The sequence below is a fragment of the Leptidea sinapis genome, chromosome 28 (genome assembly GCF_905404315.1).
Source record: "Leptidea sinapis chromosome 28, ilLepSina1.1, whole genome shotgun sequence".
In the NCBI taxonomy this organism is placed as follows: Eukaryota; Metazoa; Arthropoda; class Insecta; order Lepidoptera; family Pieridae; genus Leptidea; species Leptidea sinapis.
In genome coordinates this window covers 4,779,574-4,807,111 of record NC_066292.1, presented here as the reverse complement: position 1 = coordinate 4,807,111, position 27,538 = coordinate 4,779,574, and the positions used below count along the sequence as shown (strand labels likewise).

General features: G+C 35.2%; 2 protein-coding genes across 3 annotated transcripts in view; both read right to left on the bottom strand.

Annotated features, from left to right (window-relative positions):
* Window positions 1–301: 301 nt before the first annotated feature.
* LOC126973018 (uracil phosphoribosyltransferase homolog) lies at window positions 302–7,854 on the bottom strand. 2 transcript variants are annotated; one of them, XR_007731245.1, is made up of 5 exons: window positions 7,615–7,854; window positions 7,312–7,504; window positions 6,551–6,718; window positions 4,801–5,051; window positions 302–426 (listed from the first exon to the last, which is right to left on the bottom strand). XR_007731245.1 is itself a non-coding variant. In XM_050820145.1 (4 exons), the coding sequence occupies exons 1-4, from the start codon at window positions 7,740–7,742 to the stop codon at window positions 4,869–4,871; spliced, it is 672 nt and encodes a 223-aa protein (XP_050676102.1). In that variant the 5' UTR covers window positions 7,743–7,854; the 3' UTR covers window positions 302–4,868. The 2 variants fall into 2 exon arrangements, 1 of the variants encoding a protein (XP_050676102.1); XM_050820145.1 differs by having other exon boundaries at window positions 302–5,051.
* Window positions 7,855–9,320: 1,466 nt separating this feature from the next.
* LOC126973008 (elongation of very long chain fatty acids protein 6) overlaps window positions 9,321–27,538 on the bottom strand; it is a 65,782-nt gene continuing 47,564 nt past the window's right edge. Inside the window, exons 3-4 of the mRNA XM_050820133.1 lie at window positions 20,673–20,894; window positions 9,321–14,478 (exon numbers count right to left, since the gene is read on the bottom strand). Of these exons, the coding sequence (XP_050676090.1) occupies window positions 14,112–14,478; window positions 20,673–20,894 (589 nt within the window). The 3' untranslated portion in view covers window positions 9,321–14,111. The remainder of the gene's footprint in view (window positions 14,479–20,672; window positions 20,895–27,538) is intronic.

The window sequence follows — 27,538 nt, the reverse complement described above, 5'->3', positions numbered from 1 at the left end:
ACCCATCTTAAGCAAAATGTCTATTTCTAAACATTTTGCATGTTCTTAGATAGTTCTCAAATATAACTTTATATCAAGTTTATTTGTAAGGCCGATTGTTTAAGGAACCTTTACCATAAAATAAAAAGGATTGTGTGGTTTTTTGATACCACGGTAAAAGTGAAACTTTTTTTCACATTATAGACATTTAACTAAAAATTTTTGTAGTAATATTCCATAAAGGGTATATAACAATCGCTTTATCAATCTTAATTTTATACTTGGAAAATTAGAATGATAATGGGAAATAATAAAAGTAGACTAAGTCTCCAACTAATATTTTTATTGCACTCTGTGTCTTAGCCCTGGTTTAAAACAAACAAAATAGCGTGGAGCACTGGCACAAATGAGTAATAGTGTATACACTACACGGTCAGCTGCTGGGAACTATAGGCGCCGCCCGACCGTCACGCGACATGCAACACACAGATGAAAACGTTTGAGACGATGTAATAAAAGTTTCACTTTAAAAATACAAATTCAAAAATCTTTATTTACAAAAAGGAAAATCATCATACTATGATGGTTTACAATGGACCCCGTACTTGACATGATTGCACCGAGGAACTGTTGAGTATATGTATGTTTATGGGTATGTTTATTATAAAATTACAAATTTTTATAAATATAAATAAAATTAAGACATAATTTAAATTGAAAAAAGTTATATAATATTAAAAAGTTATTGATTACTTTTAAAACTAAAATGCGATATGAATTTGTGTGTGTGTGTGTGTGTGTGTTGTGTTTGTGAGTTTTATAATTTATATTGATGAGATGTGATTGATTCGGTGCTGTTTGTTATAATCGAGAGTTTGCAAGAGGGATGTTAAATTATATTTGGCTTCATTTGAGTTCATTTGCTATAGGACAAGCACGATTTATAGCTTTATATAAGTGCGGAAAAGCAAAATCAAAGCGACGAGCGAAATTTGTAGTTGTTTGTGAAATTACAATTATTAATCTGCGGGAGTTATGACACGATGTAAGTCTACCTGTGTTAAAAAAGTATTAATGGTATGCTATTACAGATCGAAGGATATATAACTGCCTTACGCTAAGAACTTTAGCCTCTTTGTATAAGCTATGCGTTGGATGTCGAAATTTTTTTGTAAGCATTACCTTTAAGACTGCTCTCTGTGGACAAATGGACTTGGAGCAGCCCCAATGGTGCCACCAAAAATGAGATCGACTTCATTATGTCGACCAAAAGACATATACCAATTCAATGATGTCTCCGTGATCAACTCAGTGAAAGCTGGGAGTGATCACCGCATAGTAAGAGGCACATTGAATATAAATCCAAAACTGGAGCGGTCTCGACTGGTGAAGTCTACGCTCCAACCTACGCACCCATCCAGATCCAAAACCCCGAAAACTTTCAACTCGAATTGCAAAACCGCTTCGAATGCCTCGGTGACTGCGTAGACGAGGACGAGTATAATAACTGGTTCGCGGCAGCTGTCCAAACGGCTGGGTCTAAGTTCTTCAAGGCCAGCCGTTCAAAAAGAAGAATTTAGATGACTTACGACTTGCAGCCTATAAGAGACGTACTGGTAATTTCTCAACTGATAATTTTAAAAATAATAGGGTGGAAAAATCGAAACAACTACTGAAGCGGAACGCAAAGGGTTTTTGTTTACGAGCGGGAAAACTTTTACGATTGAGCAACATTTTCACAAACAAAATGACCGTATTTATGCTCAAAGCTCTAAGGAAGTTTCCCAATTAGTTGACAGAGTGCAACGTGGGCACTATCTGACTTCAATGATGGTTTGGTGAGGTATTAGCTATGAAGGAGTGACTGAGCCATACTTTTGTGAAAAAAGTATCAAAACTTCGTCCTAAGTGTATCAAGATAACATTCTTGAGAAGGTAATGAAGCCCCTTAACAACACCATGTTCAATAATCAAGAATGGTCCTTCCAGCAGGACTCGGCGCCGGGTGATAAAGCTCGGTATACTCATTCTTGGTTGGAAACTTAAACGAACGTTTCTGACTTCATACAAATGATTTAAGTTTTCTTTAGTGTTAATACCGCCAATATTTGTCTTTAAAACAATTCGACACATGTTTCTATATATCTATCTATATAAAATCTTGGCGAGACAACACGTCCTGAGGATGCCTCCTGTAGAGGCGAAACACGTGACGAATTGTTTTAAAGACAAATATTGGCGGAATTAACACTAAAGAAAACTTAAATCATTTGTATAATTATGGATTTCCGCAAAGTAACGCCTAATTCAATAAAGTTTCTGACTTCATCAGAGCTGAAGACTGGCCGTCATCAAGACCCGATTTAAATCCGCTGGATTATGATTTACGGTCAGTTTTAGAGAGTACGGCTTGCTCACATTACTGTCTCACGGCAGAAATAGGCGCCGTTGTGGTACCCATAATCTGTCCGGCATCCGGTACAAAGGACCCTCCCACTGGTAAAATGTTAGCCGATAATTAATCATAATACGTTTACATTACCTTCTGGTAACATTATCACATTTTCTTAACATTTCGCTGTTATACATTATCAATAATATTAAGGCAACAGCTAAAATATTATGTTAATTTCTAATAGAAGCACATAAATTTCATATAATATTTCATATAATCCTATAATCCATCTCATTAAAATGATTTACCTCCTTTTTTCATAAAACACTAATAGTATCTAGTAAAAAATAATTCGGGATAACAAAAAACCAATAAATAAACCTACAGTATATTGGAATTGTGATATTTATGTGTGAGTGAGATTATTGATCGAACATTTATCGCTGTTCAAACATTTTGAAGAACACAAAAAGATCTTGCAATATGTTGTTGAGAGATACAATTTATATTACTTAAAATTACTTCCGTCAAATAATCAGCATAGCTAACTGCAATAACAATAGTAGACACAAATCATAGTTAGTACCTGAAAATGATATTGATCAACAAATTACACCAAATGTACTGATAATAATGAAAACTCAAACTTATTTATAGGCTCTACTCCACAGCATACAAAAAAAAAGAAAATAATACCCGTCGATTCTGAGTCTGAGGCATTCATTTTGAGATGGGTGGTAGATTTTTTGACTTTCAATAATGGAGATAACATCCTATTTTGAATAAAAATATTTGAATTTGGTTTCCCGAAAGATATATAAATAAATTAAACAACCCACAATCAGATTTAGTACTACATACATCGAGTACTTACGTAATGTCTATAAAAGTAGGTATATAATAATCTGCCAAACAAAATTCGAAGCATAGATAACGAAAATGAATTTATTAAAATACTAAAAAACTTTTTAATAGAAAAGTGCTACTATGCCATAAATGATTTCCTAAACGACTCAAACGAAAATAAATTAAAATATGGGTCTCCCTCCTATGGTCTGCTGTTCAGACGAAATTGCGACACCCAAACTGGGTATCTATAATAGTGCCTTGTCAATTATATAGTCTTTACTCCAAATGTTATATTTAAGGATTGTATTTATGGAATTGCAATAAATTTAAATAAACTATACTAACTCTTATCTACAGACAATGATTATTACAACTAACTAACAGGATAATATTCTATACATATAAATACAATTAGAGTGTCTGTTTGTAATATTGATATAACCGTTTTTTACTATATATATATATATAAGATACATACACCAAAATAACATTTTTCACAATTTTTGTCTGTCTGTCTGTTTTTTCCAGCTAATCTCTGAAATGGCTGGACCGTTTTTTATAGGCAGATAGCTGATTTAATAAGGAGGAACTTAGGCTACGTTTATTTAAAAATAAAAATAATATATTTTTGAATAATAAAGTTATGTTGCAATGTCCATGAAACGATCTAACTTTAAAAATCATTTATATGGCAAAATAACGTTTGCTGGGTCAGCTATATAGTTATAAAATAAAAGACGAAAAGTATCACCGGGTCTTTGAATTGATTACATACTCACGAGGTAGCAAAATCAATAGCTTGTTGTTATTGTAACAACCGAACAGATTGCTATGAAACGTTATTAGTAATTAACATATTGTCTAGCTCCATAAAGTAGTTATAACCCTTATAAAATACACTTATATGCAACAAATCAAAATAAGCTGTACAGAATTTAAGTAAAATTAATTATTTTTAGAACAAAATTAATTAAGTAAAAGTACTTACTTTTACTAAAGATCTGAATGTTATGTGCTATTTCAGTTATTAATATACATTTCTATTTATATTATTTCCTTATACAATCAGATTATTAACAGAAATTATTAGTAGTAGTTATATGATCTCAATTGAATGTTGGTACAGTTGTGGAAATTGAAGGTTCATTAATGGCTGTTCCCAATATACTATCTTCAGATAGAGATAAATTACTACCTTCTACTGTCAGTAATTAGCTGTCAATAATCTGAAGCTATCCCAATATACCCGATAAGTCATTCTTATCGCCTTATATTGGGACACGTGAATTGCAATTTCCATCCGAACGTCCCACTGAAAGAAAGTGTGTACGGATAAAGTGAGTTACATTGATAAGTATATTGGGACAGATAAGTCAACGATAGTTACGATTTTTATCTCAAGTAAGAGATAGACTGAATATTGGGAACTGCTGTTAGTCACTACTCATTGACATGCTCTTTAAGCTAAATTGATAATTATATAAAACACCATTACATACTAACAAAGTAATAACGATAGCAGTTATATAAATGATTAATTGGGATATCTTGAGTGAATCCCATACTGTACAACTAACCAGTTACTAATCAGTAGTTGGTTCCTCTGGAAGTCATAGATTTACTTAAATAGTAAAAAGATGGCATATCAATCCGTCCCAAAGTATTTCTGACCGAAATGGTTTGGAGCTACTGGGTGCAGTTCGGATGTTAGTATCTTCATCTTTGGTGCATAGTCAACTACTGCCTGTGCAGCCGCTGGTGTGCAAAACAAATTGGATAGTATTATTCGTTCCTCCTTTACCCCATGTTGTGTAAGAACATTTACTGCCTGAAATTATAGTTTTTATAATTAACTGATAAAATAAGAATTGACTGGAATAATAAAATTGAGATAGATTCATTGATATTAAAATATTTAAGCTTTAAATTAAAAATTAATAAAAAACTATAATCTTAAGTGTATAATTAATGAACATGACATGATGCACGAAGATGAGGTCAAAATTTATTTAAATTACTACTTTTTTAGTTTATTTAAATAAATATGTATCACTCGCATGTCAATTATGTTTTAAATCACAAAATGTACTTAAATTTAATTTGTTTAACCAGAATTATTACAAATTTGTTTATACAAGACAGTGACCGGAAAATAGCCCGCGCCCGCTCATTAAATTATGAGTTATCATATGAAATGTCATTGACGGAATTAGTTGTATTGCGAGTTTATGGGTATTTCTAAGTCAAAAAAATATAGGTTCTGGATAAGTAATCACCAACAGATAAGTAAGTAAGAAATAATTATAAACTTATACTAAAACCTCCGAAACACGCTGCATCTTATAGTACAAGTATTGTTCCAATCGGTTCAGTAGTTTTCACAGTATAACCGAAGGAAAAAATCAGCCATGTATTTATTAGTACAATATAGATTGTTGATATAGACTCTGATGTCACAGAAAACCCGCGCCAAATGGCGAGTTTGTATAGCCAAAATATACTACCCGAAAAGAATACTTATTTTTTAATTCAATAAGAATGTTTTTTACTATAATTTGATGTGTTAGGTAACTTTTAGGATGTAAATAATAAAATTTAAATATTTTTTTTTTTAAATCATGTGTATACCCTTTGACTCCTTATGGTAGTAATAACGACCATCATGATGAAACAATGAATTCCAGCTCTAAAGGTTAAAGGTCAAGCTGCAATATACAATAATTTATATTTATACAGTTTATTATTTATTAATTCTTATGAAATAATTTATATTATTTAAGCAAGATATATTGGATGCAGCCCCTTAACTTGTTTTTTGTATTACAGCCATTGTAAAATACTCTATTTGATTGGAAAGGGTGGCCATTGGGTTTCTTGTATGTTGTTCTACGAGCTCTTTTCCAAACATATGGTAGAATCAGTAATTTAAAAGAAATATTTAGTGACCTGTGATTTTGAAAAAATAATCAAAATTCAATAACATCCCAAAACATGGGACACCATGTGCCTGTTTCTTAGATAGAAACACACTAGGACCAGACCACAATAGGAGAAAAATATGCAATAATTCATATTGCAAAGAGGAGGGCTAAAAAGGAGGGCCGCCAACACTGATATTTTGATGGATTTCATTAATCAACTATAGAACAATTAGGATTTTGTATACATGTGACAGATAATTGTTTTCAATATTATATAGATTTGGAAATGAAAATTCACATGAATATTCAGGATTGAATGACTGATGACAATATGAAATATGGATTCTAAATTATCTTATAGTAGGGCATATGCTGCAAAGAGTCAATTATTTGTAACAAAACCAACCTGCTTGACGGTGTTCCCTGTAGACATTATTGGATACATAACCAGTACCTGTCTCCTTGCAATATCTTCTGGAAACTTAGCATACACTACATGTGCTTCATGGGTATCATTATCACTTTCTACCAGAATCTTTCCGATTCTTATTGATCTGCAGCAATCACGGAGGCCCTGGAGTTAATTTGAAATATTTATTACATTGTTAACTTTTATTAATTTACTGTACATCTTGGCCCAGGAGGCCTACCATTTCATTAAAAATGAAAAAAGAGCTCTATTTTCATGAAAGTTTATTTAAAGGTGGATAATTGATTACATTTAGATGAACAAATTGTATAGTTCAAAAAAGCATTTTAAACTCTTGCTTACAAAAGACTTGTTTAATCTATTATATGGAAAAATTACAAAATGTATTATAAAAATAAAATTGTTATTTCTTGAACTTCAAAATAAACATAAAAAACTATATGATATGTGACCTTAGTCAATGAACAGGGTTATGAGGAAAATATAACGGTGGGAGTGGGTATTATTTTCCTGGGAGGAGAACAAACAGGCCATGTTATCTAAGTCTAAGCCCATCTCCGCCTGTACAACACCAGAGAAGTCACAATAATGTTGCTATTTGTACAACAGAAAGTTTGTCCCGAAGTTCTGTTGTATTTTTATAAATAAATGAAAGACATCCAGATGGCAGTGAGTTCCAAGAGAAATATATTTTAAGCGTCTATTATCTCCAAATGTCATTTCAATTTTCGATTTACCTGTTCCATTGCCTCTCCAGACCTAACAATTGATACTCCACAGTTCCCTGATCCATATTTCAAGCCTTTATACAAGGCCCCTGTTGGTGTTATTACTTCACAGTCTGTAAACGGCAGCTTATTCAAACTTTCTTCAATCACTAAGCGAATCAAACGATCCGCAAAGAATTTAAAATCATTACGAGAAGTATTCCTAAAATATTTTCAATATTTATTATTTCATAATTGTTTCGAAAATATTTCTATATAATCTAAAGAAAGATTAATCGAATTAGATGAAACTTCAATATAAAATAACCTTACTTAGCACGAAGGATGGTTTGCAATTCTTTAATGTTGTCGTTGGATGGCAGTAATGTTAGGTTATCACCAAATTGTGCTCTTACTTCGTTCACGTCCCATGGTCTAATATCATTATCAATGATATCCATTTTTTAGTTAGAAATAGTGTCGAATTTACAAAAAGCATATAAAATTTCAAAACAAAGTTTGTAAATCGTATTTAATTTTTTTAAATAGATAGCAGATTCTTCATTGACATTGTTAAAAATTTATAAATAGAGGGATGTCAAATGAAAAGTGTCAGCTGAAGTCACAACTCGCCGTCAACTCGCCAATCAGTGACATTGACATTTTATATGTGCGTATTCCAAAGGCTGTCTGAAAACGTTACCAAAGAATACAATATATTATAAGTACAACACGCTGCGATTTAACAACAAAATTCACGTACCTATGTAATTCGATCAACATTCAACGCTAAGAAGTTTATATTTTGTTACTTTACTTCTCTTGCCGTTTTTAAGTTTTTGATCGAAGGTCAGAAATCAGCACCATAATAACTGTTGTCTAAGAGTAATTTCACTCATCTGGCCTTATTTATACATCCAAATGTTTTGCTTGAGTGTTCATTCCACCGATATTCAAACAATTCGACACGTATGCCTCTATACGAGGCATCCTCAGGAGATGTTGACTCGCCAAACTCTGGCACGAGACTAATTAGCTAAAGACTTTAGTCTCGTGTCAGAGATACTTACCAGTACTAATTATGGATTTCCGCAAAATAACGCCTATTTCAATATTTTTTTTTATACACATCCGCATTTTTACAATTCTTCATAGCCTTTTTAATGGCATTGGCGCCTCTAAAGAAGGCATTATAATAGCGTATTATATTAATAATCTGACTCAATTTGTATATTTTAAGGTATGATACTCCTTGACTTTTTATGGGAGTATGATGTTGAGCACATGATGTGAAAGTAATTATCTGGCTGTAGCAATGACAAAAATATGATCACCGATCTGTGAGGCGCTCTAATAGAAGAAATAATATTATAGCCCATAGAATATGCTTCTAATTTAGTTTCATACTCTTAGGTCAGCCACTACCCTACTGGCACGGAGCAGTTGAATTGGTGGTCACTCAATTCGTGTGTGATCCTGGTTGGCACGTGAATTCTCTTGATAGCTTTTGTACTTCATGTAAAGATGACAGGCTGCGATCTTGAAGAGTTAGAAAATACAATCACAATTTTTTATGGTTTTTACTTTTTACCTTAGATAATATATACGTGTAGATAGACTGCGACAGATGTTAACACGTCGAAAAAAATATCGGTAAAATGTTAAACTCTATTTTAACATACATATCGCGAGAGTAAGACGTAGCTTGTCATGCACACTAAAGTAATAAGCCACAATTGTCATGTGTTGCGTAACAAAAAGAGCCTCTATCTATACGTATAAATTATCTAAGATTTTTACGTAAAATAGACCAATATTAAAAATTCATTCGTTCTTTTCTGGTGATTTATCGGATAAGCCATGTACGAAAAAAATTAATATATATTTATAGGTATACTAGACAGATTCACACCTAAACGAAAATTCTAAATTCGAATATCAAGTTTAAATTTTTTTATGAATATTGAAATAAATTTATTCATGTTGCTATTGAAAATAATAAGTGATAAGATGTCGAAATTGCTAATAAAAATACCATAACGCATTAATTCTTTATTTTCCCAGAAAATACAAATTAAATGTGGCATATGATTCCAGTCCTCAACTCCAAATAAAATATGGTTAAGGTATTTTACATTTCACATATTTTTTATTGGAATACTGCAATGCAACAGAAAACTGTACACAATATTAGTACATCCAACACAAAAAGTAGTATTTTAAATACAGATTTGCAATTTTCACTAAATAAATCTAGTCAAGCTGATGAATTGTAAAAATATAAATGCCACATAAATGTGCCAAGGACAATGCTTGCGCAGCTAACCAAGTACATAATAACTCTTCGTAGGTAGATATGAGGACATGCCTACGATATTCATATAATAAAAAAACATATACAGATGACAGGTATGACCACTGACATTTCAAGAAGGTCCCTGTTCCAGTACAAAAATAGTAGTTCCATTTATATCCGCAGTTTTATTTTAAAAGCGTATTCTAGTAATTGGCACATGTACTTGCTATTTTTTTTACGCCCGCAAGTAATTAAGATATATAAATTAGCTATGAAAGCACTGTCCAAAATATTGTAAACAGAATAAATAAGTATTTATGTACAGCGTGTATGTAGTCACTCTGGGAAATATTTACAAATTGGGAGTCTTACAGAATTTATACAAAGCGTGTAATAAATACAATATTAGTGAGTGATACACGAACAATAAATAATTAACCACCCAACAAATTTAAAAATTCATAAAAAAAAAACAAAAGTATTTTACAAATAATACATAGACGTAGGCAGGAAATATATTGTGTGAGCTGACTATTTAAATAATAGGAGAGGTTTTGCGTCAGAGTAATTTCGAATACAGGGTAAGCCTGGAAAAATTCAGTTCTTTTTAATTTGTGTCACAACACACAAAACCAGCGCAACCTATATATAGACGAGCATTAAAACAAATGGGCAAATAAAATAGTGTTCTGAACTATGTTACCTGTAAGAATAAATACCCGCAGCTTAAGAAGTTAGTTGAATTATCCGGAATAATCCTGAATCACAACATAACCTGTTGCATTCACCTTACTTTGGAATCCAATTACTTATGTCATATTAATAGCATTCTTATAATCTACCGTTTTCCATTAACTGGCGTTAATTCATTAACCCTATTCCACCAAAAATAATATTAACATTTGTCACTTTTTAATGGGAAATCTCAAATCGTCAGTTTTCATAATATGATGCCAATAAATGATAAATTCACATGAAATACAAATTTATACATAGTCTGTTCTAGTATACATTTACATATACCTAATTATATCACTGTTACTAATTTTTTTTTTTATATTATGGTAACAATAAATGTTATCTTTTCAAGATTTGCGTTGGTGTCAAATTTGGTATAGACATTTTGAAACTAAGGTCTAACTAACTGTTAACCAACCAACACTAATTTATTACTTGTTCTAGCCGAATTTTCGGGAAGTCTACAGCTCTTACAACCTAGAAAACAATTGTCTATGATACTAACTATTTTCTAATCATCAAATTGACATGTACATAAACTTTATTTTACACAAACAGAGACTGTTACAAGCATTATATAAACTTCTTTTATAATAAGTCTAACAACTTGAATAAATCCTCTATTAAAGTTTGCATAAAATTCATCATTTATTTAGTACTTTCTCTATGGCATTTAACATGTACTTTTGTTATTTTATTTCTATTTCGTATTGTATTTGGCAATACCTTTGCTTCTATAGTATTTTATAAACCTAAATATTTAAAATCGTCATATTATACTAAATAATGAATAACTATGGAGTTATTATGTTTTAGTATCTACTAAATTGTACAATCATCTCAATATTCATAGATTTTCGTAACTAGATTTCTACAAAATTATTTCCAAATAAGGGCATGTAATAAGGCTATGTCCACACTTTTAGCGCTGCCTAAGCTAAAGTATGAGCCCCAAAGCAAAGTAAATGTACCGAAAACCAAACACTACAAAACGTTTTAATTTGCAAGCATTTTCTGAAATTTATATTACATAATATATACATAAAAACATGTGTGATATATTAATCTCATAGATGTAAGTGTGGTTACTTTGTTAGGCTGGAAGCACATTGGCAAGCAAACACTATAATGACACTGCTAACCTTCTTGAACTTAGGTTTTAATAACATATTGTATTTATACCTGACATTATAATTGAACAATTATATAAACATCATCAAACTTACCGTTGTCTGTGAATAGTTAAAAGTAATTGATTTGCAATTGATTTGCTACCAACCTCACATACAACACAAGCTTTTTAAAAACTCTCTATACACTTTCCAGTCTCAGAGCACTCTTCTGATTTCTGTGGAGTTGACAAATAAATATAATTGATTTATTTGTCCCTATAAGAACCACTGTGAGCTGACATGGTTTTTAGGATAACAAACCGGTTCTTACCAAGTGACCTATTTAGAAGCACTGACTAAACGATATACCCTTAGTCCGCTAGTTGTGCTACCACCTAAATTCTAACCCTAACTAACATTGATGATTGTAGACTACTGGCATAGTTAACCATCACCTTGAGGTCATTGGGTTTAATTATTTTTGTCATAGCAATACAACTGGTCTATTTCTATTTATTTATTTTTTGTTTTTAAATTAATTTATGGTTGGACAACCATGTAAAGCTGACTCCACACTTAACAGCACATTTTTTTTAAGCTATACCTATGACCAAAGGCATATTCGTAATGTAGTATCTGTAATCAGGGGAAATATATTGGTTTTACTAGCAACATTATCTAGAACATATAGGATGCTTGTTTGACAAGCTCTTAATATAAACTACCCCTACCTTTCCTTTAAATTATATTGATAAATGAGAAACTATTCACAGTTAAAAATGCACCACATTTACAATAAATTATGCAGATATAGAAATGCTTGTACTGGCATGGTCCTAGAAATGCCTACAAAACCACATTACTTTTTTAGACCTGAAATTATAAAGGTTTAGTTAAACAAATATATATTATGAAAATCATAAGCTATTTTACAGCCAAACCTTAGCATTTTTGTACAGCCAGAAGCTTCCTGAGCTGAGGTCTTTTAAGTTATTGAAAACTATTAGTACATATAATTTTTAAATCAGGACTCCTAGATAAGTTAACAACGGACTTGTAAGAGTAAGAGCTGATTTCAACAACACAATAACTATATAAACTACTTACATTTAAATCACTCATTTAATTAATAAATACGTTAACAAACATCGAACGCTTCTACATCAGAATGAACAATGACATTGACAATACTGTTACCAAGCAACTCAAATGGCAAAAATTTCTTATATTAAATGCGTCCATTTTTAGTTTTTCAGTTCTTTAGGTTACAACTCCATGACGACAACTGTTCATTAATTGATACAGTGAATTTAAATAAATTGATTATGTGTGTTCAGTTCAATGTTTAAACATATTATGCACATAAATTGTACATAAAATCATATGTTATTGCAATTTCAATATTGAACTTAAATTTTGTTAATCACTATAGGATATTGTTATTTTCTATGCGATGTAGAAGCGTCCCATGACCAAGAGTGCAGTCGCAAGCAATCGAAAAAAGCCTTAAAGACTCCGTGATGAGTTGTGGAATGTTTGACTTTCACTCTTGGCATACTCTCACACCGATTGGATCATTTCAACTAGCGCTATAGACTCATTATTCTGGGTTCATGATAAAAACAAAATGCTGATTAACTTAAACCCAAGTGTTTATAAAACCTAGTGTAACAATATATTCTAAAAATGCAATCTAAGTAGTTATAGGGCATCGCTTGTGGTATTTTATAATTTGAAGTTTAATATCTTGCAGCTATAAGTAATGATTTAGTAATGTATTTTGTATATTTGCACATCATAAATATGGTAAACACGTTCTTTATAATAATTATGTAACATCAATCTAACATGTTTATGCAAATAAAAACTTATGACTTTTGACGTTTTAATTATATTATTAAAGTTTTCTTCTAGAAGCCATATTAATACATTACTCTAATAATCGAATGGTTTGTACTATTTTGCACCAGCCTGGAATAACTGCACATGTGATAAGCTTACTGAGGTCATATTATCAGGCCGCTTATCTACAACTTGACTCATTCGATAGTCACGTTACTTTCACGATATCTGTTACATAACAACGACTATGTTGGCTGGGTAATAAATACCCGTGAGTTAAAAACAGTGAGAGATAAATTTGCTTATTTTTTTTAAGATACACGTCTATCTCGCACGAGGGGTCGACACTGTCTAACAAAGAGGATGTAAATACTACGTAATAAGAAGCGGAACTGCCTGAGTAAAAATTGAAATTTAATTTAGTATGAAACCTGCAGTCATTTGATATAAGTCTGAAATAGTCGTAATTACAGGATGGCGATTGGCCACGAAGTATAATCCGTCTAAGTTTGAAAGCGAACAGTTTCCTAAAACGCAGTGGATTTCGGATATCTAGTTTTTTACAAGATAATAGCCGTCATCTGTCAATCTGTCACTGACTGTACGTTTCATACAATCGAGTAAATCGTTTTTTGCTTCGAGAGTTTCGCTAGGCTGCTGTCTTAAACAACTTAATGTTCTGTTCTACGAAAGTCACGCGCAGATCGCAATGTCGGTATGTATAAGTACCTAAGCTGTATCGTAGAATAATAGGTCTTTAATTAAATTAAAAAAATAAATGCCAGTCTGAAATGAAACAATCGGCGCGAACACACCTGTACAAATAATATCACAGTCTTAGACTAGTGAACGACGCCATTCCTTTGTCTCGGGTAACCGTTAACTTCCGTTGGTCTCTTGGTCGGTGGCATGGGTTCGGGGAGGGGTTCAGATTTTGCCTTCTTGCCCGGTTTGGAAGAGAGGTAAGCCTTGTAGAAGAACCGGGCGAAGAGTACGAAGTAAGAGAAGTACATGGCCATGGAGAGCTTGATGTTGATGTTGCTGATGTGACAGGTGTGCGGAGGCGCGGTGGCCATGTAGTTGTGTGCCCAGATGTTGATGGCGCAGCCGACCACCATCTGGGTGAGCTGCAGCACGGTGATGGTCATGGCGAGGAAGCGGGGCGGGTAGCGGCCCATGCTCACCAGCGCGAAGTACGAGTACATCACACTGAAACCAAAACATTATTAATTAAAGCAGAAGCACAAACCCGGTGCCTTAAAATATTTATCATGTTCAAACATCGACCCTATAACACAGTTTATCAGTGGGATGCCTTTTTCTGCCATGAAGCAGTTATGTGTAAGTATTATTGTGTTTCGGTCTGAATGGCGCCGTAGCTAGTGAAATTACTGGGCAAACGATACTTAACATCTTATGTCTCAAGGTGACGAGCGCAATTGTAATGCCGCTCATAATTTTTGACTTTTCTCTTAAAAGGCATCCTGAGCGGCATTGCAGTGTAATGAGCATATTCCGCGGTGCGAGTCATACATGCCGGAGATAAAACTTCGGCATGGCGCCATGCTCAAGGCGCTTCTCAACTTAGACATTCACAAATCGAGCGGGCCCGATGGCATTCCCCCGATAGTGCTGGGGACATCTGCTCCGGAACTGGCGCCGGTCCTTACCCGTCTTTTCCGGCTCTCCTACTCATCAGGCGTAGTCCCGAAATTATGGAAGGCGGCTTTAGTGCACCTGATCCATTAGAAAGGTGAACGCTCGAATTCGTTCAACTACCGCCCCATTGCCATTACTTCCATTTTCTCCAAAGTAATGGCGTCGATCATCAACCGCCAGCTCTTGGGATACATAGAGGAGCACCAGCTGCGACTGCCAGTATGGTTTTTGTCAGAGTCGCTAAGCTGGTGATCTTCTTGCATACCTCACCCATAAATGGGCGCAAGCGGTTGAGTTGAAGGGAGAGTCGTTGGGGGTGAGTTTGGACATAGCGAAGGCCTTCGATCGGGTGTGGCATAAAGCGCTTATAGTGAAACTGCCATCCTATGGGCTGCCCAAGAAGTTGTGCAAATTGGTCACCAGCTTTTTGGCCGATCGGAGCATCAAGTTTGTTATCAACGGTGCATGCTCCGACTTAAAACCCAAAAACGCTTGTGTCCCGCTAGGCTGCGTGATCCACTGACAGTATACTATACAGGCTATACTGTTCCTTCTGCATATCAATGATATGCTGCAAATCAGCAGCTTTCATTGCTATGCAGACGACAGCACAGGGTACGCTTCTTACACCGGCCGTGCCAACATGTCCCGGGATAGTGTCGACTAGAACCGGAACAAACTTATGTCTGAAATCGAGACTATGCTTTCAAAGTCTTGTAATGGGGCCGACAAAATTTAATCCAATTCAACCCCAAGAAGACACAAGTTTGTGCGTTCACCACTAAAATTCTCCCTTTGTCGTATTCCCTCAATTCGATATCACTCCTCTAACTGCCACAGCCTGTATTGGCATACTTGGCGTCCATATATCGAGCGACGTTAGTTCCGTGGTCACTTGGAAGAGAAGGCCAAACTGGCCTCTAAAAAGCTTGGTGTACTCAGTAAGGCGAGACCGTACTTCACTTTAAGCCACCGCCTGCTAATTCGGCCTCACATGAAGTACTGTTATCACTTCTGGGCGGGTGCTCCCCAGTACAAGCTTCTTCCATTTGACCGCATACAACGAAGAGCGGATCGAATGATCGACGATCAAGTCATCTCCGATCAGCTTGATTTGGCGAGCTAAATACAAATTGCAAAAAGATTTTTTGCTTTTCTACAAAAACAGTAATAAAGAGCTTATTAACATTTAAAGCAGAACGTAAAATAATACAACGTTATTTATCATACAGAACGTTGTAATTACAGACCCGATAAATCTTTTAAATGTATGTAATTTTAAGTTAAATTATTTGAACATATTATGTAGTTATTTATATTATCTACGTTTAAAGTAATTAGTTTTGTTTTTGGTTAAAGTATTTGAAATTTTACTATGGTACATTTGTTTAATATCTTATGGCTCCGCGTGATATGGCAAGAAAAACAATTTAATGATAATATTGATTAGTATGCAAGTAATAAAGAAACTCAATTAACCTTATTATTAACGTTGTTATATAAACTCATTATGCTGGAAGTTATATAAGTTGTTTAGCCAGAATGTTGTAAATACTGATTTGTTTCAATTCGTTACTCCTATTTAACTTGGAAATATTGTTGCATATAGACTAATATATATTTGTTGTTGGGTTGGGCATAAAGGACTATTAATTAAAATTAAATGTACCTTCCACACTCCTACTACCTACTGATGGAGTCTTATATAAGTGACAGAAAGTTTCAAGTAAAGCTGCGTGACGCTAGATCTTTCCTATTTAGCTGCAGGGCCGGAGTACCCCAAGGCTCCGTACTTGGTCCAGTCCTCTATAACATATTTACTAGTGACCTACCCCAATCACCAGAAGTATCTGTAGCAATCTTTGCCGATGATGCGGCGTTCCTCAGTGGTAACAGTGACCCCAATGAAGCGACCAGACATTTGCAAACTCAGCTCGATGTCACTTATGCTTGGCTGACCAAGTGGCGCATATAAGCAAGCGCCCCGAAGTCTCACCACATCACATTTACCCTAAGACGGAAAACTTGTCCACCGGTCAATCTAGGCTCTGACACTCTGCCGCAATCAACCTGCGTTAAATACCTCGGACTTTATCTGGACCGCAGGATGGTATGGAAAGACCATATAAAAACGAAGCGCAACGAAATCAACTTTAGATTCAAAAACCTACTCTGGCTTCTCGGTAGACAGTCTGCCTTATCCCTATCTAACAAACTTAGGGTATACTGATCCATAATAAAACCGATTTGGACATATGGAATCCAACCGTGGTCGACAGCCAGCAAATCTAACATTATGTGCCTCCAGAGAGCTCAAAACAGTATACTAAGTGTACTTTCATCGGCGCCTTGGTACGCTCGAAACTCGGAAATCCATGAGTATCTGGAAATCCCAACCATATTTGATGAAGTAAAACGATACTCAATCAACTATAAGGCTCATTTGACAACTCACCCAAACCCGCTATCCAGTATGCTCTTGCAGCAAAATCTTTCTAATCAGATTTAGTTAGTTAGTTAGTTTGAGTTAATTTAATTAGATTAACTCAAGAGAGCCAATGTCTTACTTAACTAAGGGGAGATGGGGCAGTGGCTCTACCTCGCCAAACCTCAACCTCTTGCAACTCACCTGATTATAGTCTTGAGGACTGATCGCAGGTCTAAATAAGGGAAAAAAAAACATATTTGTTGTAGAAATGTCGTTTTAAAAAACCCATATTGTTGTTCAGTAATAACATTATACAGCACTTGATATAAGAGATTGTGATTTAGCCTTTCAAAGACTTTTGATACAGTAGGTAAGAGTGATTTTAACATCAAACTTAGAGCCTCCTTTATGATCTGGAACAATACGTGCAAACTTTCATAATTTAGGGAATACTCCGTTTAAGCATTTCTCTTACTGAAAAGTTTAGTATCTTATGTGATTACTTTATGATTAGGCCACAATAGATTCAATAATATCAAAGCAAAAATACGTGTTGTAAAGTGTCCATGAGGCGTGAGTTTATTTCTCATTGCCGATATAATATTTGTTTAATATAAAATGGCACAGCATATCAACAGTTGCTACGCGAATGTGTGCATATTGATACTAAAATTAAGGCCGGTGTTATTTTCGCCCTTTATCTTTTAATAATTTAAGATCTTTATCATTGGACACTAAAGATAAAAACAGTAAGGTAGTTTTGATTAACTTCTAGATCAATTGATTTGTATGTTTATAAGTCATTGTATAAGCCCGAAAATGAAAAACATGAGTATCAATAAGTTATCTTGCGCGCCTCACAACGAAAATAATAAATTGTTTAGATTTGAAAGTGCGACACCTAAAACCAATTGTTAATATGTAATTATTTGGGTTGAGCAGAAACACATTTGAGTCACATCCGTTATACCTAGTCAAACAGTTTACGCAACAATCCAAAATGGATTCATGAAAGTAGTACGCTTCCCTTCATCTACTTATACGTCCGTAGCATGGCGTTAATAATAAACAAACTGATAAACATGTAATAATAGTCTATAATAATATGTATTTCACTGATGTCCCAATAATCGGAATAAAATTCCATGTCCTTTAGAAATAATGGGCATAAAAGAGCAGATTTTCCCTATTTTTTAACCAGTTTTTGTTATTGTGGTTAATTTTGGTTATTTATGTCCATTTCAATCTTGTCATCATAACACTAAATAACATATCTAATCTCTAATCTAATTATAATGATAATACAATTTTTCCCCAAATTTTCTTAGAAATAACATATATTGCCGAACTATAAATCCAACATTTTCAAAATACCAGACAGAGCCTGCTTAAAAAAAATACCTTGGCAAGTGCCATCAAAAGATGGCGCATTCCACTTACAACACTTTAGTTATCTGCCGCTTTTAATAAAATACCAATTAATACTTTACGTGAACATTAATACTTAATAAAATAGTATTATCTACAGCAATAAATATGAAGTATGAACAATTACTGTACCATTTTATTAATTACAGATAGTGTATAGATGTTTATTGTATTTTTATTTTCTAATTATCCTTCCACGATTTAAAATTATATTGAAATAAAATAAGTTATTGCAAATAATTAAAATAACTTATATTCAACGAATGATTACTTTTAATCTCGGGGTCGTGACTCGAATGAATGTCGTTTTTTTTGCTGTATGACGGGATTTGCTTAGTGGAAGCGTTCATTTTAATATTTTACAGAGGAAAAGCGGTCACGTGTCTCACCTGATGGGAAATATGGGGGTAAGTTCCCACTTAGCATACTCCCGTATGCTCTAAGCTGGATTTTTTAATGATAATAAGGGACGAGACGAGGAGGACCTTCAGCTGATGGTGGTAATCGATACGCCCTGCCCATTACAATGCTGTGCCACTCAGGATTCTTGAAAAACCCAAAAATTCTAAGCGGCACTACAATTGCGCTCGTCACCTTGATATGTCTCAAGTCTCATTTGCCCAGTAATTTCACTAGCTACGGCGCCCTTCTAACGGAAACACAGTAATGTTTACACATTACTGCTTCACGGTAGAAATAGGCGCCGTTGTGGTACCCATAATGTAGCAGGCATCCTGTGCAAAGGATTCTCCCGCTGACTGGATGAAGCATCAGTGGCACAAAATAACATCCGTTGCCTCACACCATGACGCTCCCGGTTCGTTCCGATGTGTTTTCGGTTTTAGATTTCATATGAACGTTAATTCGACGATTTCTTAGATCTCTGGATAAAATGTATGGGGCCGCAGTAATCACATACTATAAGGCTCAAGACGTATGTATGCTCGTTTGTCGTGGCTTCCAATAAAAAAGAGTTTAAAACCGAAAGAATATCAACAATGTAGACCCAAATACCAATATAACGAAGAACTCTATAGGAGTCTTCTCAGGTCTTGTTTACATACATCCTTCTTCTTCTCTTCCACTTGCCTCGTTTTAACATTCTCTGTGGTTCAGCAACATTCTTTCGATGACCTTCATTATAATATGTGGACCCGACCAATGACCAGAGCGCGTTTGCAACTCTTTAATTAAAGTTAAAATTATCACCACGATCCATCACATGTTGGGATTGAAAATATATACGACGACTCATATAGCGGAATGGTTAGTGACCCTGACTACTAAGCTAGATGTCTCGGGTTCGAATACCGGTAGGTGCAATCTTATATTTTTTTATGTGATATGGGAGGACAAACAAGCGTACGGGTCACCTGTTGTTAAGTGATCACCGCCGCCCACATTCTCTTGCAACACCAGAGGAATCACAAGAGCGTTGCCGGCCTTTAAGGAAGGCGTGCGCGCTTTTTTTGAAAGTACCCATGTCGTATTGTCCGGAAACACCGCACAAGCAAGCTCATCATCAGCTGTGGAAGCTTAGTAGTACGAGGAAGGAAGCTCCTTGAAAACCGCACTGTGGACCGCCACACATCCAGATGGTGGGGATGATATCCTAATTTCTGGCGTGTCGTGCGAAGGTGGAATGGAATATTATAAATATGCTTGTTTGTTTCCGAGTCATGGATTATGTATATATGTATGCTTAAGTAAGTAGGTATATTGTATTAAATGCTATGCCTAGATTGGGGCTTTAGACAATTTTTGTAAGAGTGTGTCAATAATATATTATTATTATACTATCTATAGGTGGCTAAAATTTAAAAACAATGTAAATCTAACATTCTTAACTTAAGCTAATAATAAGCCCATAACGCTAGGTCGTACGTACCTGTGCACGCAGTAGTTCATAACCACGAACCACCTCGCCGAGGACGTGTACTCGGTGAACGAGAACCATGTGTAGAGCAGCACGGTGATGTGGTGGTACCAGTGCAGGAAGATGAGCGGCTTCTTGCGTAGCACGATGAACACCGTGTCGCCGAGCTCGGGCACCTTCGACAACACGAACATGGTCGTCCAGAAGCCCGACACCTTGTCAGCCTCGATGAAACTGGAGCAAAAATTACTTTATTAACTCCAATTAGATCCAAAGAAACAACTATTTACTAGCTGAGCGATAGAGGGTGTTCTTTCAATAGAAAGAAAAATATGTAAGTATTCGGGAATAATGTAAATATAGTACCTATATTATCCGTATTGAGATAGACATATTCCATTGCGGACTTTTCTGTAGACCTAAATAAAATAAAAGCGTTTTCCTTGACAGCTTTCAGACGGCTTATTTTTTCCGACATCTCCAACAAATATCATAAATGTATACAAAAACTTCACAAATCATAATTATGTTAAAACCTCCACGCTATCCATTGGTGAAAACAGCACGAAAATCGGCGCAACAGTTTTCGAGTTTATTCGAGAACAGACAGACGCGCGCTTTGTTTTATATATTTTACTAGCTGATCCGACAGACGTTGTTCTGTAATAAATAATATAATGTTTTTATAATATCATTGGTTTTTATATGTATTTGTCAATAATATATCATAACATCAAAAATTACTTCGTAAAATATGCACCCTGTCGTAATGAAATTGTTTCACAGCAGAACTGTCAAACCGTGCGACAATAAATTCTCTCATAGAAATTATGTATGGACACATCAAAGGAAAAACAAATTTGTTGTTTTTATTTAATTTAGCTGCATTTTCCTATTTATTCACCTTTTAAATCTTCTCTGGACTACCACAAATAATTCTAGACCAAAATTAGCCAAATCGGTCCAGCCGTTCTCGAGTTTTCGCGAGACTAACGAACAGCAATTCATTTTTATATATACAGATAGATAGAAGATAGATTATATGTAGTGATGACAAGGAATGACGGAAGGCGTTCACATCGTGGTAAGTGATTCAACCTACCCATTACAATGTGGTGCTCAGAATTATTGTAATGCCCAAATTGAAATCTCTATCACCTTGGGACATAAAAGGTCAAGACTCAAGTTGCTCAGTATAGAACTAGCTTTCGCAGCCTTCAAACGGAGATCACGGTAGCGGGAGGCGGGGTATGGTACACCGTGTGGTAATAGTTGGTTATCCCCCGGCACGTGGGGGTTTCCACACACATAAAAAAAGGAAGTACTGTTCGACTGCAGACAAGCCAATTACACTACTATTGCTGACCTTTAAGGAAAGAGTAAGCGCCTTCGCCATTATTGGAAGAACCCATATCAAATCATACCAGGAAACGCATTATACTGTTAATATGATGTAAATATCAGACCTTCAAACCTCTTCAAGGAATCCTTCAGGCGTGGGCAATTATTATCACCAACCCTCAGGCAAACTTTACCTATTCGGAGATATTGAACTATCATAATTAAAATATTAGTAATGTAAAACGTAACTAGGTAACTTACTTATATCCTCATAATAGTTAGATATGTAAAAAATTAAAAATTTAAACGCCGTCACTCAATAACTAAATTTAACGTAAAAAAAAAGTCATTAGGAGGTTATACCTCACTCGCTGCCACTGGATTAATCCAGAAATAAGGCTGCTAATATAAGCCGCACTGCACGATCGTATGGTTTAGTTATAATGTAGTCTAATGCCTCCTTTCCACTATCGGCGATGATCGTTACTTGTATTATCGTCCGTCATCGACAAGTTGATTATTCTGTAAGCATACACACGTTCGTCCGTAATCGTATCATACTCGCGCTATGTAAATAAAAGGAAAAGAAAACAACGCCACGACGACGACGCGAAGTACGTACGGCTTCACTAACTGTCCACTATCCTTCAGTGAATGAATGACCGGTGTTCGTGGGAGCACGCCCACGCAACTACACGCGAATTTCCTTTGATGCGTGCCCGAAAAACCTACAAGTCACCGATCGCTGCGATCACTGTCAATGACGATTATAGACGATGAACGGCGACTATAAGCGGATAAGCCCTACACACGATCGTGCTCGCGTGTAATCGCCTTTAACCGCCGATTGTGAAGAGGCGCCATTTAGTATCGACACAGTACAAAATTCGGTCGATCAAATTGTATAATTTCATTATAATTAAGTTTAATCTAAACACCTACACAATCGGATTTTAAGTGTTCCGGATATTATCCTAGTACCCTACTTACACAAAATATCAATTTTCGTATACCAACAGAAAGGTCTTTAAAATTTAACTATTAATTGTCAATTATAAAAGAAACCGTGGTTATGGAAGTTTTTGTCTGTCTAATATCATGTCCTATGATGTTTAATTATGACATTACGAATTTTTATTCATGTGATCAAATGTGATATATTGCCGTTGTTGTCATTCATTCTACATTAGATCTTTAGTGATCTTCTTTCCTTCCAGCCTAGTGAGCAGGCGGTCCGAGGTTCGAGCCTCCTTCCGAGACGCCCCGCGCCTGTGAGCTAGATTTTCGGCCTCCAAGGCTGCCGCCCGGCTTCGTTGTAAAAGCCTTTAGGCTATCAGCACAGAGGAGGTTTTTAGTCGGTAGGGGGTGTTTACGCCCGAGCCCGACATTCTTCAATACATAAATGTATTTTCCTCCTCTCGAAAAAAAAATCATTCTACGCAACTGCGAGGAAAATAAACTGAACTGAATAAAATAAAATGAACTAATTGAAAATTATGAATATAGTGAATAAGGTGTAAATTAGAGTTTTGTTTAATTAATACAACTTGTGTAAATTAATTAAGCAGTCAAAATCGTCTATTCATGAATTTGGAATCTATTACAAATTATTTATTAAAATGTGTTTAATCAAATACAATACATGTTCTTTAGTTTTAATTACACAGTGATTATTACTCGTATTAGTTATATAACCACTATGACTTTAAATTGACGAGTGAACTCATAAAATATTACTAGACTGTTTTACATCCGTCTACTGTGTCGCTCGGAGAGCCGGGCTGGGCTTGTCGACTCTAGAAAACTACTACTGACAAGAAAGGGGAATGCTGGCTTCTACTACCCTTAATAATGACTTTATTAGCATCCAAATTCACCGCCAAACTCTGGCAATTGATTTGGCGAGTCAACATCTCAATATAGGCGGAATTAACACTCAATAAAACTCACAACGTTTGGATAATTATGGGCTTCCGCAAAGTAATGCCTACTTCAATAAATTGACTTTATTAATTACTACTAGCTGCTGGCCGCGACGTCTTCCACGCGTGGAGGATTTATTAAAGCAAACAAACAGACAAAAATACTATCCCTGCATCTATCGTGTTTATTTGTAGCCCATAATATGTTATATATAGGTTGGTTCTATTCATACAAATTAAGAATTAAATCGATTTAGAAGTTTTTGCGTTTTGCCCAGACACAGCTACATAGGGACAAACAGAAAAAATCTATAACGCACTTTCTTTGAATTCGATCCTTTTTTTTATGAGAATATGGGACGAGACGAGCAGGACGTTCAGCTGATGATAATTGATACACTCTGCACATAATAATGCAATGCCGCTCAGGATTCATGGAAAAACCCAAAAATTCCGAGCGGCACTACAATAATTGTGCTCGTCACCTTGAGACAAACTACTTGCAGGCAGTTAGCAAGTATTCTTTGAAACATTATTCAATGTACAGTTTTTACTTTGATACGATTTTATTATATGTCTATACATTAACTTTATTTCAATTTACCTAATTTAACAAGACTTTCGTTCATTGGTACTTTTTTCTGTGCATTAATGATGCGAACACGGGCAGCATTCCGAAGAGCTGTTTGAACTGTTTCCTGACGCCCTTATATGTGGGCCTATTTCACCTCCGCACGACACGCCACAAACTAAGATATCATCCTCATCATCCGAATGTGTGGCGTTCCACAACAGTGTGGTTTTCATTGTACTTTCTTCCGCGTTCAACCCAAATGGAGCAACCCAACTCCGGTGCCAGTTTTTCCGGGATTATAAGAAGCTATAAAGTTAAAATAATAAGATGGTAACGTTATCCGTTCCGTGACCAATTTACATAATTGAAGAAACTACTTATTTACTGTGATAAGATACAAAATACATTTTCATACGTATGACGGAGGAACGTGACACGCGATAGAAAACTTATAATAAAATTCTAGTATAACTGTTGGTATTATAAAGTATACGTAACCACGAAAGTTTTTAAGTTTTTAATATCCTTCCTTATGGATTGACAAAGGGTTCGTCAATCTGAGGTAGGGCTTCCAATCTCGCGGCCTGTATTCAATCTCGGCATTTGCGGGACTACCAATTTTCAATCCCGCGGGATCTCGATATTTGCGGGATCCCGCATATTGAAAATATGCACATTTTAAAACAATGATTTTATCAACCCCACAGTTATTTACGTACATATTACTATTAAAATGAGATCAATCATATTATACTGTTTTTTTCACAAAAAAAAAACAATAACAAATTCAAGATCCCGCAATACCGAGATCCCGCAGGCATTGGAAGCCCTAATCTGAGGCCCGTTGGCAGAATGGGGTGAAGTGCGTTTTATGTATGAATTATTTTAACCAGTGTAAGTTCCCAGTGATGACCCACTGAACACTAACTTGCTCGCTCTCTATGGACTTTATGAGAAAGCTTATAAGATTGCTCAGAGAGCAATGGAGAGCTATGCAAGGAGTTTCCCTGCGATATCGAATCAAAAATGCTGAGATCCGTAGGAGAACCAAAGACACCGACATAGCGCGAATGATTGCGAAACTGAACTGGCAGTGGGCAGGACACATAGCACGAAGGACACAGCCGTTGGAACAGTAACGAATGGCAATCACGTAAATACTGGAAGAATCAGTATTGGTAGACCCTCAGACATGATGGACCGATAATCCGGTCAAGATCGCAACGGCGATCTTTGAGTGAGGACTTTGTACAGCAGTGGGACGCCTTTTTTTCCACTAGTTAACAAAGGTTAATAAATAAATTGCAACGGGGCAACGAACAATAGTAGTTACTCAACATGAACTCGCACAAGCACTATTCAGTTGAGCGCTGATTCAAAGGGCATATTCAAATTCAAACTCATCACTTATTGAACGTCAAAAACTACCACCCATTCAAAAGAGACTGCCTCAGACCTGAGAAGAATGGGCGCAAGAAACTCAGCGGGCTATTTTTTTAATATAAAATATGGATTACAATGTGATTTATAAATAAAGAGCCTTAGGGTGTTCGCTTTATTCCCAGTCCGTGGTGTCATTAAGAAAATCGTTTATGCTATAATAACCTTTCCCACACAAACGTTTTTTAAAAGTTCTTTTAAATTTCGTAACACATTTGTTTTGTAATGTACAAATTCTGTACATGTTCTGGGATCATATTGTAGAAGCATATACATCGCCCAACAAAAGACTTACTAACTCGACCCAACCAAGTAGTAGGCATAACAAGTTTATGTTTGTTCCTCGTGTTAACATTATGAATGTCACATTTCACAGTCATGTCATATAAAAGACATAACAGAAATTCTATGACGCAACCTCTGAGATACACTTTAGGGTACATCAAGTATCTATCACATAATGTATACATGGCCCTATTGACCGAGCGACACACGTTAGAAAGTGGAGACACTTGTTGCATAATGTGAATGTTTTACTGCTTTTGCTACTTCATTCAACTATAATTTGATGGAGTGTCTCTATCTATACATATAAATAAAATTGGAGTGTCTCTATCTATACATATAAATAAAATTGGAGTGTCTGTTTGTCATATTGAAATATTTTTTCTACATGTATCTGAATATATACAGGTAATCGGTCCATTCGTACCAATCCAAGTAGGAAAACATTCATTTTACGTTGTTCCTTTCTTTTAAAATACTATGTACTTAAGAAGAGTTATTAGTTTTTGGCCATTCTTTCGATCGGCATCATAAGAGTAGGGGTGTTTTTTTTTTACATTTAAGTCGGTTCGATTCCCAGACGAGGCAAGTAATTTTTAGAAAATCTTTGAATGCAGAAGTACTAACTTTTAAAAATAACATAGTCTTCTTTCAGTAAAATAGCCTATCTTCGATATTTAAGGTACTTTCCCTTCATGTCCCATAACTTTGGGACACCCTGTATACGGCACCTACACCAAAATAACATTTTTTTACAATTTTTGTCTGTTTGTTCCGGCTAATCACTGAAATGGCTGGACCGATTTTGGCGAGGCAGGTAGCAGATGTAATAAGGAGTGACTTAGGCAACGTTTATTTTAGAAAAATTCTTTTATTAATAAAGTCTTGTCCAAGAAACGGTCAAACTCTAAAAATATTTTTTATGGCAAAACAACGTTTGCCGGGCCAGCTAGTTTAATAATAATAAACTTTATTAGCAACACTGCAGGACATAGGTCAAACTTTATAACATAAAAAAGGAACCTTTAACAAAATAAGTAATTTCAACAAAATATGTAACATTAGTAAAAAGTAATTAATACAGACCTAGTGGAATTTAAAAAGAAATATGCGAACAATAACATTGAGGAGCAGTGCAATCACTTTAGTGTTGCCAATCGGAGGCCCACTCAGTATACGTCGGGCCGTCTGAGGCTCAATGCTGATTTTCAGTGGGCACCGTGTTTTATTTTTATGAAAATAAGGGACGAGACGAGCAGGACGCACAGCTGATGGTAATGGATACGCCCTGCCCATTACAAATCAGTGCCGCTCAG

Excerpts from the sequence above, each read along its gene's own strand:
- LOC126973018 (XM_050820145.1), bottom strand. The coding sequence starts at position 7,742 with ATGGATATCATTGATAATGATATTAGACCATGGGACGTGAACGAAGTA. Across the intron at positions 7,505-7,614 it reads CAAACCATCCTTCGTGCTAA|GAATACTTCTCGTAATGATT; the intron begins GTAAGGTTATTT and ends AAAATATTTTAG. Across the intron at positions 6,719-7,311 it reads CTGGAGAGGCAATGGAACAG|GGCCTCCGTGATTGCTGCAG; the intron begins GTAAATCGAAAA and ends AATTAACTCCAG.